At 54.5% G+C, this 13,189-nt stretch overlaps 1 protein-coding gene across 1 annotated transcript; it reads right to left on the bottom strand.

The window, feature by feature from the left end:
• Positions 1-2,826: 2,826 nt before the first annotated feature.
• NRROS (negative regulator of reactive oxygen species) lies at positions 2,827-5,148 on the bottom strand (the record flags this gene model as incomplete). The annotated part of the gene is made up of 2 exons (XM_084292366.1): positions 5,029-5,148; positions 2,827-4,788 (listed from the first exon to the last, which is right to left on the bottom strand). The coding sequence occupies exons 1-2, from the start codon at positions 5,134-5,136 to the stop codon at positions 2,827-2,829; spliced, it is 2,070 nt and encodes a 689-aa protein (XP_084148492.1). The 5' UTR covers positions 5,137-5,148.
• Between the last annotated feature and the right edge of the window lie 8,041 nt (positions 5,149-13,189).

The following is a 13,189-nucleotide window of genomic DNA, read 5'->3' on the forward strand; positions in this document are numbered from 1 at the left end:
AGTAAAACTTGCAGATGGGTTTTGACAAAAAAAAAAAAAAGTAATAACTAAAAAAAAAATGACGCTGCGAGAGAAAATATCTTGCTCAATGCTTCCACAATCACAGCACAGTCGAGCTTTGCCCAAGCTGAGCACTAAGCAGTGGCTGAGGGATTCTCGCCAGGAACCGCTCGATCTGCGGCATCGTGCTGGTAGGAAGTGGGAGGCGACCAAGGTCAGCCAGATCTCCCAGCAGGATGATGTACAGCTCTGCAATTAGCTTTCAGGGCAATTAGCGTCCAGGAAAATCCCCATGTGAGGCTTCCCATCTCAGCCAGCCCCTGCCCCATCCAACCGTGGCTTTCCCCACAGGGAGGAGATCTCCTCCCACCCTGCGCCCTCGAACTGCCCCAGCTTCATGCCGCCAGCTGGATCAGGAGCTTTTTAAACAACACAGGGGCAGGAGCGTCATTCAGCGTGGTTTAGTCCGCAGAGCATCGTACTACAGCCGCCTTCCTCCTGAGCGCGGCGATAAGATGGTGGCTGTGCCGAGCAGCAGCCCCTGTTGCACATCAGATAAGGCTCCACGTGTTTGGTGTTTTTTTTTTTCAGTTTTCAACTCAGCTCTCTGACTGCATGCCACTGGTGTAGCAGAGACAATGATCTCCTCTGTGGCCACAGGGCAAGCGGCTCCTTGCTGCAGAGAAACCCCAGCAGCTTCGGTTTGCTCCTCGGGAAGATCCCAAGCATCACTCCCAGGGCACTGCGGATGCGCCACAGCCTCCGAGCTGGGCAGGAGGGCTGCCACAGCACACGGGGTGAAACGTCTGCCCCCGTCCCAAGGCACACAGGTGGCACGGGGCATCACAGAAATATTAAAGCATGGTGTTACGTCTCACCTGTTCTCACTGCAAAACTCCTGCCTGGAAGATTTGGGTAACGCCGTGGCATTAGTTCGGCAGAGGCCACTGTTGGAGGGGGCAGGCAGCCGGGGTGCATTATCTCAGTGCTACTGGGGTGCCTGCCCCTGTTGAAACAACTTCCCTTGCTTTCCTCTAAAGAAAAAAAAATAAGATATGATCCTGTCTGGTTAGAGCAGCAGAGCGAAATGACGTCTCAGCCTCGTCAGTAGTGCCTTGGAGTTTCCTCCAGGGGTGCGACGGGCTGGGCCAGCAAAAATACCCGTGATGATGCAAGAACCCGGCTGCAGAGTCTGGCCTGGAGGCACGCTGGTGTGACATTTTGTTTCACTGCCTTGGTGGGTCAAGATACTTTTCTTTGTTAATCAGGCTCTACGTTTGCTCATCATTAAATCTCTTTTTCTCACACACCTCCCGCAGCAAGCTCATTTACATTCAGTAAGGCTGCATGGACATTGTGCTTCCACTCCGAGGTTTGCATCTTGAGTGACACCGGCACCTCTCACTGCCTATTTGTTAAAACCCCATTCCTTCACCAGCTTTTCACATGAATATCACCAAATCCCAGCTACCTCCGTGCTCACCCAACTGATTTTACCCACCCAGAGCACAACATCCTCGCTCGGCGGTGGGAACACAGACGTGGAGGCAGCGCCGAAAGCCTTGCTGCAGTTGAGGTGAAGGCGCCCACCACTCCCATCGCTGATTCTGCTGCTTCCCCTTGGCCAACCCACACACACTGCTCCCAATCACCCGTGCTGTATGCACACATCGAGCAGCAGTGGCCACCCAGTTGCCACCCCATCACGTGGCCATGCCCCCAGCACCCTGCCAAAAGGAGCAGCAGCAGCTGCAGTGGAAGCACACATCCACATCCACATCCATCCCCCAAGGCTGGAGGCCGTGGGGATGCAGCCATGAGGGGTTCCCCAGCTGGCACCTGGTTCGGTTCTGGCTGTTTCTGTCTGAAACAGGGCCAGAAAACTGCCCTGGGCTGCGCTGAGGCAGATGTGACAGTCTTTCCCGAGTCTTTCCAGCATTAAGCTGGCTCCCCTCCTGCAGCATCCCTGCCCATGGCTCCACGCTTGAGTTTCTGCACCCACAGGTTTTGCTTGCCCCATTTATCACAGGGCATGCCACGACTGGGGCCAGGAAAGATAAACAGATGATAAGAACAGTACCATCAATATAATTTATTCTCGTGTCTTTTGGTCAATATTTTGCATTGTTGCAACTTGAGGTTCTTTCCAAGGGGCTCTTTTAGACAGGATCCAAGCAGCAATGCACCAAAATACCCCACTGACACCGCCTCGTCTCACTGCCATACTGGGCACTGCCAGCAGCAGTGCCACAACCAGGGCAGCGTGGGGTGGGGATGGGGATGGGGACTGTTCTGCTCGGGGCACCATCACTGTTTCAATCCTTTTTTTCTTAGTGATATATCCCGCAGAGACATCCAGGCTGAAGTTTCAGTGACAAATCCAGCAAGCCAGAGCTCTCGCTCTTACTTCTTTCACCTTCTACACAGAGATTTCAACCCTCGCCCTCCAGAACCCACAAATGCAAAATGTTCACCATGGAAGTTCCCAAGCACCAAGGCGGCTTTGGGGTTTCACAGCTCACACCAGGAGTCGACCAGAGGCTTCAGCAGTGCCAGCACCATGCAGCCACGTGCCAGGGTGGTGCATTGGCCCCTGGGCACGTCCTATGGGCACACGTGGAGGGCAGCTGTGGCAGGGTGAATAAATAAAAGAAACCACCCTGTATGGAGGAAAACACTTCCCTGCTGGGTGACCTGGGGCAAGGACGTGCCCAGAGCAGCAGCACCAAAAGGCTGCTTCTCAGCCACTCCGTCTCATGGCCGAGGTCTCGCCTACGCTCACCATCCCGAGTGCCACTGGCCCTTTCTCCTCCTCATCCCCACCCATCAGTAAGGGCTGGATGCCCCGCACCGGCTCTTCAACATTTTTAGCAGCTTCTGCTTGAGCATGAGGAAGACCACAGCGAAGGCCACCAGGAGCGTCAGGCAGGTGGGCAGGGCGAGCACCAGGTAGAGGAGGGCCATGTTGGCCACCTTCCAGCGGCAGGCCCGCAGGACAGTCTCGGGCAGCGCCCAGGCGCTCAGCGTCCTGGAGTCGTAGCTGCAGGTCAGCTCGCGCCCGTCGGGGACGCGCAGCTGCTCCACGCGCTGCAGGGACTCCCACCAGCCCAGCGTGCAGCAGTTGTAGGGGTTGCGGCTGAGGTAGAGCTCCTGCAGGCTCCTCGCCAGGGGCGTCCGTGCCACGTCCGCGGGCAGAGCCGGGAGGCAGTTGTCCCGGAGGTCGAGGCTGCGCAGCTTGACGGCGCTCAGCGACGCGGGGAGTGCGCTCAGTGAGTTCCCTGACAAGTCCAAGGCCGCGAGGCTCTGCAGGGTGGAGAAGTCCACCACAGCGGAGGAGAGGCTGGTGTTGCGGAGGGACAAAACCCGTAGTGTGGCAGCAAGGTCTTGAAGCCACCCCGGGTCCCCGGACAGGGCCTGCTGGTTGTCAGAGAGGTCCAGGTGTGTCAGCGATGTCCCTCGGAAGGGCTGGCCAGCCAGTCCCTGCAAACCGCAGCCAGCCAAGTAGAGGCGGTTCAAGGTCTCGATTCCCCTGATGTCCACGCAGGGAGGACTCTCCACCTCGCTTGCAAGAGCCGGCTGGGGACACAGGTCAAGCCGGTTGCGGCTGAGGTCAACTGTAGTGATCTTCCTGGTGTAGGTGAAGACTTCAGCGGGGAGCACCCGCAGCCTGTTGGTGCTGAGGTTGAAGAGCTGCAGGCTGGGCAGGGTGGCCCCAGCACCCACCTGCAGCTCCACCAGCTGGTTCTGGCTCAGGTCAAGGTCCGTCAGCGTGGCCAAGGGGTCCTCCTCTGACAGCTGGAACGTCTCCAGGCAGTTCTGGTTGAGCTTCAGGTGGGTCAGGGAGGGCATCTTGGCCAGGAAACCCTCCGGCAGGTACCAGAACTGGTTCTGGCTCATGTCCAGGAGGCGCAGGGAGGAGAGGTTGCTGTAGCAGACCTCGTCCCAGAGGTTGACCGTGGTGATGTTGGTGGAGTTGCCGTCAATGATCAGGAACTGCACGGTGACATCTGCGAGGGAAGTGCCGTTGGGGAGACGCTGATAGAAGGTCATCTCATTGTCCTTCAGCAGCAAGGAGTGCAGCTTACTCTGCCGGGGCAGCACAGGGAAAAACAGGAGCCGGTTGTGGGACAGGTCCAGCACCTCCAGTTCAAAGAGATCGTCACTTTCAAAGGCCAGAAACCACTCGATAATGTTGTGGCTGACATTGAGCACCTTGAGCTGGGTCAGGCCGAAGTCCACTACGCATGGCATGTAGTTATAAGCTATGTTGAGCCTCTGCAGCTTCTGCAGCCCTTCAAAAGCTTGGTCAATCTCAAAGATGTAGTTCTTCTCCAGGTTCAGCTCCAAAAGCTGCGTCAAGTTGGTGAAGACAGACGAGTCCAGCCTCATGATAGCATTCCTGGCCACTGACAAGGACTCCAAGGACGGCAGATTCAGGAGCAAAACTGATAACATGTCCTCAGTGAGGCAGTTTCCAGATAGATCAAGTGTCCGCAAGGCTGGCAAAGCAGAAAGAGCAGCTGCTGTCTGCGAGTAGTTGGTGAAGAGGAGGTTGTCTGCCAAGGAGAGCACGTGGAGGCCTTGGCTGCCCAGGAAGGTGCCAGGCTCGATGAGCTTCAGCCGGTTCTTGGACAAGCTGAGATGCTTCAGCTGGGGGTACGGGAGCAGAGAAGCATGGCCCAGGACCCGGATAGTGTTGTCATTGAGCAACAGCTCTTCAATATCACCTTGAAGATTTCCTGGGACAGAGCTCAGCCACCTCCCAGTGCAGTCTGCAGTGCTCTGCACCTAAAGCAAGAAGCAGAAATGCGACACCTCTTTGAGAAGGAGGAGATGGGGGGATGAGAGTTTTGGGGAGCAAAGTGGGGATGGAGGTGGTGGCTCCACAGACAGAGCTTCGGCATCCCAGTCCAAGCCTTAGCTCCAGGGCTAGGCCAGTATCTGGGAGGGCAGGTCTGGAGGTGCCTGGGGTTTGTAGGGCAGGATTGGGAGATCAGAAGGGCAACGACTGTGAGAGTGAGGACTTACGTGCTTGCAGCCACCAGGAGACATCGCCCAGGCTGCACCCACCCCATTTCCCCATCCCGCTGCCAGCAGGACCAGAAGCAGGGAGAGACCGGGCAGCAGGGCCTCCATCTCAGCAGCGGCTCTCCTGTGGGGACAGAGGCAAGAGGGTCAGAAACTCCGGGTCAGATGCCTGGAGGTGACGGGCTCCTACCACAGCAGTGAGCACCATGCCCTGCTCAACTGAGCTGCGTGTTCAGCTACAACCCTCAAGGAGAGGCTTCCTTGCTTCACGGGGCTAACAGCCCCCTCCCTGGTGTCCCCCAGGGTCACCAACCCCACTGCTAGCAGAGCGTGTCCCCTCCAGCACCCACTGCTGCTGGCTGCCACCCCACGGTGCCGCGGTGCAGCCGGGGAAGCGGCTGCTTTTCAATACGAGGTCCACGGTTGCTAATTTTGTGGAACCGGAGCTGATGGTATTTGCATCTGGGGAAAAGCTGAACCTCAGGCAAATGAGCAGCAAGGTCTTGCCGGGGGCTCGGCAAGCAGCGTTTTCATAACCGCCGGTGTTTGAAGAAGAAATCGGAGGTTATTTTTGGCAGACTGAGAAGCTGGAGCCTCATGCCCCAGAGGAAGCAGGGGACTCATCCCGGCTCATCTCCTTCCATGGGACAGCCAAAAGCCAATGTGAAATTGGCATTTATTAATCCAAGGGGGTGGGAAAACCCTTCTTAGGGTGGGCTGATTTCTCCAGCCCCTCCAAGCCTTCACCCCCAGAGCGTGAGAGCACCCCAGAGCACAGCACAGATCAACCCCGCGGTGTCCTCCCCACAGCACTGCTCCCCAAAACCCCACAGGCTTGGGCTGCAGCTCGGCAGTGGCATCCAAACCCCTTTGAGCCACATCCCCCCACCCCAACTCAGCCTTTGCCCCCACCGCCACCTCCTCACAGCTCAGCATTGGCCTCCCCCAGCACCAGCAGCTCCTTCCCCTCGGCATCCCCCCGGCGGGTGCCGTGGGGTACCAGGGGCAGGTTACTCACCGCCCGGGGCGGCACGCGGGGCGTGCAGCAGCGCATCCTGTGCCCAGCGGCCCCTCCACCGCCACACTCAGGGGGCTCTCGGGGGGCCGAGGCCGGGGACGAGCTGCTGGCCCCCTCTCCCAGCCGCTCTCTGGCTCGGCGCTGAGTTAGCCTTTGCGGAAGGAGCTAACGGAAACTGCAGTCACATGGAGGCAGCGAGCGCGGCGAGGCACTTCGCTTACTTGATCTCGGCGCTCACACCCCGGGTCATGCACTCACAAGCAGCCCGGCAGCAAGGAGGAACCACGGGGTGGGCAGGGAGGGGGGCGCAGGCAGGGCCCCGGGGCTCAGCACGGCCACAGCGCAGGGCCAGGGCCCTTTGGGTTTGGTTGGGTTTGGCCGCAGAGAACAGCCACTGGCTGGGCAGCGCTGCCGTGGGCGCTCCCCACGTTATGGCCCTCCAACCCCCTGATAGCCCCAGGTTTCGACACGAGGCCAGGGATGCACTTCCCAGGGGGGAATTGCTCCCCTCGGCACCCTTGGGACACCAGCGCCCGGCCTCTCGCAGCACCCAGGTGAGATTTGTGGATGTCGAGCAAACTCCGGGAACATTCCCAGATTTCCACAAAGCCAGCACCCAGGGTGCAAGTCCAGCCCATCCCAAAGCAGGGAGCTCCCAAGCACCAACACAAATGCAGAAGCCAACATGAAGGTGGGTCGAGCAGCTCAGTCCCAGGGTCCTCACGCACCTCAATTCCTCGCTTACGTGCAGCCAGTGATGGGGCAGCCAGCTTATTGCAGCACACCACGCGCCCCCCAAGGGACATCGCTGCCTGGGTCACCCCGACCCGCCGGGCACTGCGCCAAGGGGTCCTGGGGCTCCTGCAGCCAGTGCGTGTGACCGGGCAGAGATATTTATTGTTCTTTTTGCCTTCACTTTAAATTTCATTTCTTCTCTGGAAGGACACTCAGCGCTCCCACATCACTGACAAAAAAGCCCTGTGGTTTCATTTCCTGCATTTTCAAGGAAGTTTGAAGCATAAAAATCAAGAAGGAAAAGAGAGAAGCACTCGCAGGCCAAGCGAAGCAGAGCAGATGTCAGAAACTCCACAGCGGGGCAAGATTCCCAGGGTGTTGCTCGAGGTCACATGAAGCGCTGAGACCGGCCGATAACTACAGACCCACTCCTCGTCCCCAAAACCCTGCCACGAGCCCAGCCCACACCAAAACCACTCACCTGACAGGCAGAAAAGCAGCAGCTGGAGGAGATTCCCCCCAGGGCTGGGAAACCTTAACACTGAGCGTCCTCACCTGCAGCCATACACCGCTCCCCGCTGATCCAGAGGCTCCCGGGAGAACTTTCGATGACATCCATGCAGTGCCACCAAGTCAGGTGGTGCCCCAAGGGTCGAAGCAGCCTCCTCTGCCAGCTCCTTGGCGGCCCGGGGAGAGAAAACCAGGTTTTATCTCATGCCTCATCCCATGTCAGTGAATTTGGCCGTCCAAAGCCGAGCCCCCCACACCACACCGCCCTTTTCAGAAAGCGGTCACACACCGGGGCCACTCCCTGCAGCCCGGCTCCGCACGCAGGTCTCTGGCAGCACCCTTGTTTTCACACTTTCCCCACATCCTGCAGCCGGGTGGTTCTGATAATGCTCCAAAGCTGCCGCTTGCCCCCCTCCTCTTCCTCTCAAGCAGCATCACACGCCCCACTGTGAGTTCTCCCAGTAAAGACCAGCTGCACGTTTGAGGATTTTTTTTTTTTTTCTTTTTTACTGGCACAGTAAAGGCACAGGGACTGAGCTGCCAATCTGACTGGCTCTTTATGAAGCTTCAATCCAGCTCAATGGCATGGCTGGGCTAAAATGAAGGCTTGCAGAGGTGCCCGAGTGTGCCGCAGTGATTCCTGCAGCTGCAGAAAATGATCAGGATCCTCCATAAGGTTTTATACCCAGCCTCCTCCATCCCACCTCCCATCTTTTCCCTTAACAGACCCTCAGGTTGTGAAGCTCAGATCCTGAGAAGTGGGGCAGCTCTGCCTGGTCATCCCAGACTGCCGCACCCAGTGCCTGGGGGAATGGAGAAACTACGACAGAAACCAGCAACCCACTGCCTCTGATACCCAGCAGACACCAGTGTGCCCTTTTTTTTTCCTGCAAGAAATGTGATTTTTTGCCACTTTTTCCCACCCCCCCACCCCCCCCCCCAGCAAGACCACAGCCCTGGCCATTGAGGCAAAGTGAAATGGAAACATTTCTCCCTGGGCTGCATCTGCTGCAGAGGGAGAACTGGAGGGAATTAAATGAGCAGCTCTGCAGAGGAGAATGTTCAGAATCACAGAAACATTTAGTTTGGAAGAGACCTCCAAGGTCACCTAGAGACCTCCAAGATCACCTCAGGATGGTGCAAAGCATACCAGGAATGCCTCTGGCTGTGCTCAGTCCCCAGCTTTTTGCCCATCAAGAGGAGGATACAGCATGAAAAGAGATGGGTGGAAGAAACAGCTGCTTTGCAAGACATTAGATCAATTACCTACAGAAACATGTCAATGCCCAGGCTCATGGGAAACCACAAACAGCATTGCAAAAATCATTAGGAGGTCTCAAGACCTCAAAGCGGGTTGTGTCTGGGGTCTGTCACCAGCAGCATCCCATCTGAGGGGCCGGAGCAGCAGCAGCAGAAGGACCAGCATTTCCCTTGAGCCACCGCAGAGGGACAGGGGCAGGAGCAGCACCCTGCCCTCTGCCAGCCCTGCTGCCCCTCAGAGCAGGGCCCATCAGATGCTAGGGAGTTCAGGTGGTTAAAAAAAAAAAAAGCTTTTTAGATGGGAAACTGTGTTTAAATACTGGCCAGGAAGGACTCAGAAAATTAAAGAAAATCCAACCTTAAAACCCACATCAAATCTTTTGAACTGCCACGTGGCTGAAGCATGCACAGTGAATGCAAAGGTATCAAGACAATGCAGGTGAAGAAGTCCCTTAATATAATCACCTGCTCTGGATACAGCAGCACTATGTGCTGACGCTCTGCCCTATCCCAGAAGCTGCCAGGTGCCTGGCAGTTCAAGACAAAGTACGAGCAGTGGAAACCAAGAAACAAATCAGCAATCTATAATCAGCTTCACAATCTTTTTTCTTTTCTTCCACCCTAGCCGTCGCCAGAACAACCTGCTTGCTTATTTACCCAGCCACCCCCTGTCTTCTTCCTAGGAAACACGTGCCAGTGCTGATGTTAACAACCGAGCCAAAACTTCAGGCTGCAGAGCCTTGGGTTTTGCAGCTGCTGCCATGCCTGTGAATGCCCAGAATGTGGTGACCAGAACACCCTCAGCTGGGCCAGCTGTGATTCCTGTGCTCCAATTTACTTGCTCACCGCAGCAAAGCCCACCTTAGCTCCCCTATTTGCAGCCAGCAGGAGCCTCCTGGCTCACACCGGGCTTTTGGGTGAAAAGAGGGGATCCGAAGGGGTCTTTAATTCTGGGCATCGCTTCCCAAAGCTGCTCTGAAGGGAGCACAGGGCTTCGCTTGCTTGCCTGCCTCTGCAGTGAGGCACCAGCTCTCACAACGACACCTGTGGGGAAGGAAACGACCCAGCGGAGCGGCTCTGTGCCATGAGCCCGGCTCTAGGGGCCCAGGCGAGCCTCCGCCATATGGCCTGGGACCTGCATTCTGAGCAGGAGCCCCCTTTCAGCCCCAGTGCCTGAAGGCAGCAAAAGCACCCCACAAGGGGCACAGAGGAAGGCCAAGAAGGTCTTAGTAGAAAGCAAAAGTGCGTTTCTGGAAGCACAGCGCGGGAAGGAAGGGAAGAGGGGAGCCGGTCAGCGGCTTGGCCACATCCTCTTCCCAGCGGGCAGCGCCGGCCCCGGGCCAGATCCAGCATGGGCGGCTCCGTCCCTGTGGTCCCCGCTCTCCCTGCTCCCACCTCTGCCAGCGCACACAACATAAATGAGGAGGAAGTGGGCCGGGGAGAGCCGCAGAAGCGATCTCACTTCCCCCGGCCGCTGCCTCCTGCCGCCCTCGTCCACCCGCCATGCCCAGGCCAGGTTTGAGGCCTGCAGCCCACAGGGGACAGCTCCGGCCGGCAGCGTGTGGCAGGGACCCACGGGAGATGCATGCACCTGAGGCCAGCGGTATAAGCAGCTGACCCATCCCAGTGCATTTACTGAAGGTTTTAGGGTAAAACTGACGGGACTTGGAGGCTCTATGGTCACCAGAATGAGAAGGTGTTGACAGCTTCTGCCATTACATCACTAAGCAATGCAAGCTGGCATGAAAAGCAGCTCCCCTCTGCAGTCACACATACTCCCTTCCTGCTGCTGTTCTGCTGAAGAGAAGTGAGAAATTGTGTCATTCATGCAAAGGGAAGCGAAACTATCTCAGCTCCCGACCAAGCCAAGCACGTCCCCACCCTGCTTGCCCTGCCGGTCAGGAGGGCCGAGAGCCCTGCCTCGCCACAGCACTCCCCAGGGCCCTTTGCCATCAGCGCTGGGAGCAAGCCACCATGGTCACCTTCCCAAGTCATCTTCCTCCTCCTTTGGGCTCAGCCGGCACTTTTGGGATGAGTGACAAAGCCTACAGGGTTTCAGGACCAGAGTGCCCTCTTGCACTTTGGGCATAGTCCTTGGACTTGTGTAAGAAAACAAAGACGCCAGGACGTGAGTTTCTGTATTTTTTTAAACAAAGTCTAACCTGAAGAGACATTGTCATATCTGAGACCTCATCCTTGTAGCTACATCTGGGAGATGCTCAGCATAGGCTTTCGGGTTTCAATTTGACATTGTCCTCTCGCCCCCATGTACAAAGACTTAATACAGGAACACGAGAGGGAGAAAGCTCAGGCAGATGCTATTAATGCAGCAGATCCTCCCCTCCTGTGCTCCTTTCTCTCACTGAGAAGAGCAGCTAAAAGTCTTCATTTAACAGCTGATTGTATGCTGAAAGTGAAATAAAAATATCTCAGCAGTTTACAAAGCATGAGTTCCTACCTTCAAGCTCCATACGGGCTCAGGTGCCCATCTCAGATGGGAGGAAATTGTTCCATCACCTGAGCACAAAACCAAACCCAACCCTACCACACAACAAAGCACCCCAAAGAGGTGATTTCCCTGGAAATCCACTGCTTGTTGCTGCTGGTGGATACAGGGGCTTTAACCACTGCACTTTTTGGGATACGATACAAAAAATATTTTAGTCAACATCCATTTCCTTATTGGCAAGTTCTTCCAGCACTAAAAATACAAAGGTACGTATCGATAGCCTTTTGGGGATCTGGCAGAGCCCACTTGTTTAAATTACCTTATAAAAGCTGTTGGATATGGCTTACTTCTCCTAAGCGTAGGATGCCGAAGAAACAACACAACTTCATACCCTCAAGCACAAGCTCTCAGCTTCCAACCACTGAAGTCTTTCTCATAACTGCTATAGTCTTCCTTGTACCATGCAAACAGGTACTGGGGAATTTTGTGGATGGAGTAAAATCCACACTCCCTCCCAGATTTAACATGTTATTCCGCTATAGGGAGTCTAGGGAGGGCTTAAGCACACAGCACACGTTCACCTACTTTGGTTAAAAACAGACGAGTTTCTTGTTATCGATCAGCTTTTCTTGCCTCAATTTTCAACTCACCTACTGCAAACCAAAGCTGATGGACTGAGCTAAGCAAAGAGCACAGGATACCAGTGTGTCTTGCTGCAGGTACATAACTGTGCTTGAAGGTGTGCAAGGGAATGACATTTTGCAGCTGTAGCATACGTGCTGCTGTAAACCAGCTGTTTTCACATCTGTCACAGGCTTTATGTTTGCCTCTAAAGATGTGAAACCTGTGCTGTGCAAATTAGAGCAAGTTCACAGCCTGAATTCAGAAGTTCAAGAAAGGACAAAAAAAATAAAATCACTTTGCAAAACACACAGCAAAACACCTGGGGACATAGCACAGGCCCTGAGCAATAAAACACCATAGACCCACAAAGGTTGTGCATCCCAGGACAGCCATTCATTCACATGCACTCGGTGCTCCTGCTGCTTCTGGATGAAATTACTGGAGGTTGAGCTGCAGACACGAGGAGCTCACAAGATCAGGCACTTCACACAGAAGGCAAGAACAGACAAGGTTGTACCTTCATACTATTCTCCATTCAAACACTGCCTGCAGGTAAACATATAACCAAAGAGCTTTTAACAACAGTAGAGCAATCTGAATTAAAAAATTAAAACAAATCAAGCAAACATGAAACAACTCCAGCCAGCTCACAACAAATCTGCGTGTGCAGGCACAGCAGGAAGGAGACACCCTTGTTCGTTCAGCTTGCAAAACTGCAGAAGAATAAATACCACTTGCAATATACAGTGAATTTTATTTTAAAGTCCCCCTTCAACAACTTTTTTCAACTGCAGTGGAATATTTTTATTTACTGATTTATTTAATATAATCTTTTGACCACAGATCACGCATGCCTGAAATGAAGAAAAGGTCTGTGAATAAACAGACTGGTAAGTGACCGACTAGAGACATGTTCTGCCATTGCACAGCAGTGGTGATGTTTGGTTTGAGCCTCCCAAATCCCCTCCTGCCTTTGCAGGTGATTGTGAGGTCGCAGCTCAGGTTATTGTCAGGGAAAATAAATCTTAATAAACTCCAACTTCAGGATCAAGGGTTCAAATGGAGAAGTATATTTCAAAAACTCTACTTCTGCATCCCCTGAAAAACCAAAAGCAGAAGGGGATAATGGAGGTAACATTAGCAGAGAAGGTTCCACATTAAACCCTAGTTTTGCACAAAGCTTTGGAAATTTAAGGTACGAGCTCCCACAGCACTGTTAACTTTGCCCTCTTGTGGGGAGGTGTGAGAATTCATTCTGAAGTCACACTACGTGTAACTGAATGAAAAACGCGGCGTATAAGAGAAACTAGCAGATCCGGCATCACTGCTGGAAAAGCTTTCAGTGCTCATTTACCACCTCATTAATATTTCCTTTAGACTGAATTATACCTCAGTGCGAGGTAGTCTAGTATCTCTTAGAGAAACCAAGCACATCATCCTCCTACCCATTTAAAAACCCATATTGCAAATGTGAAAAAGGATCCCAGAACAGATTTCAGTAATGCAGTAATGGACTTTCCTGGCCACAGAAGCCACTGAATTACCCACATTGTGCAAGAACCAGC

The sequence above is a fragment of the Netta rufina genome (assembly GCF_964035555.1).
Source record: "Netta rufina genome assembly, chromosome: 9".
Classification (NCBI taxonomy): Eukaryota; Metazoa; Chordata; class Aves; order Anseriformes; family Anatidae; genus Netta; species Netta rufina.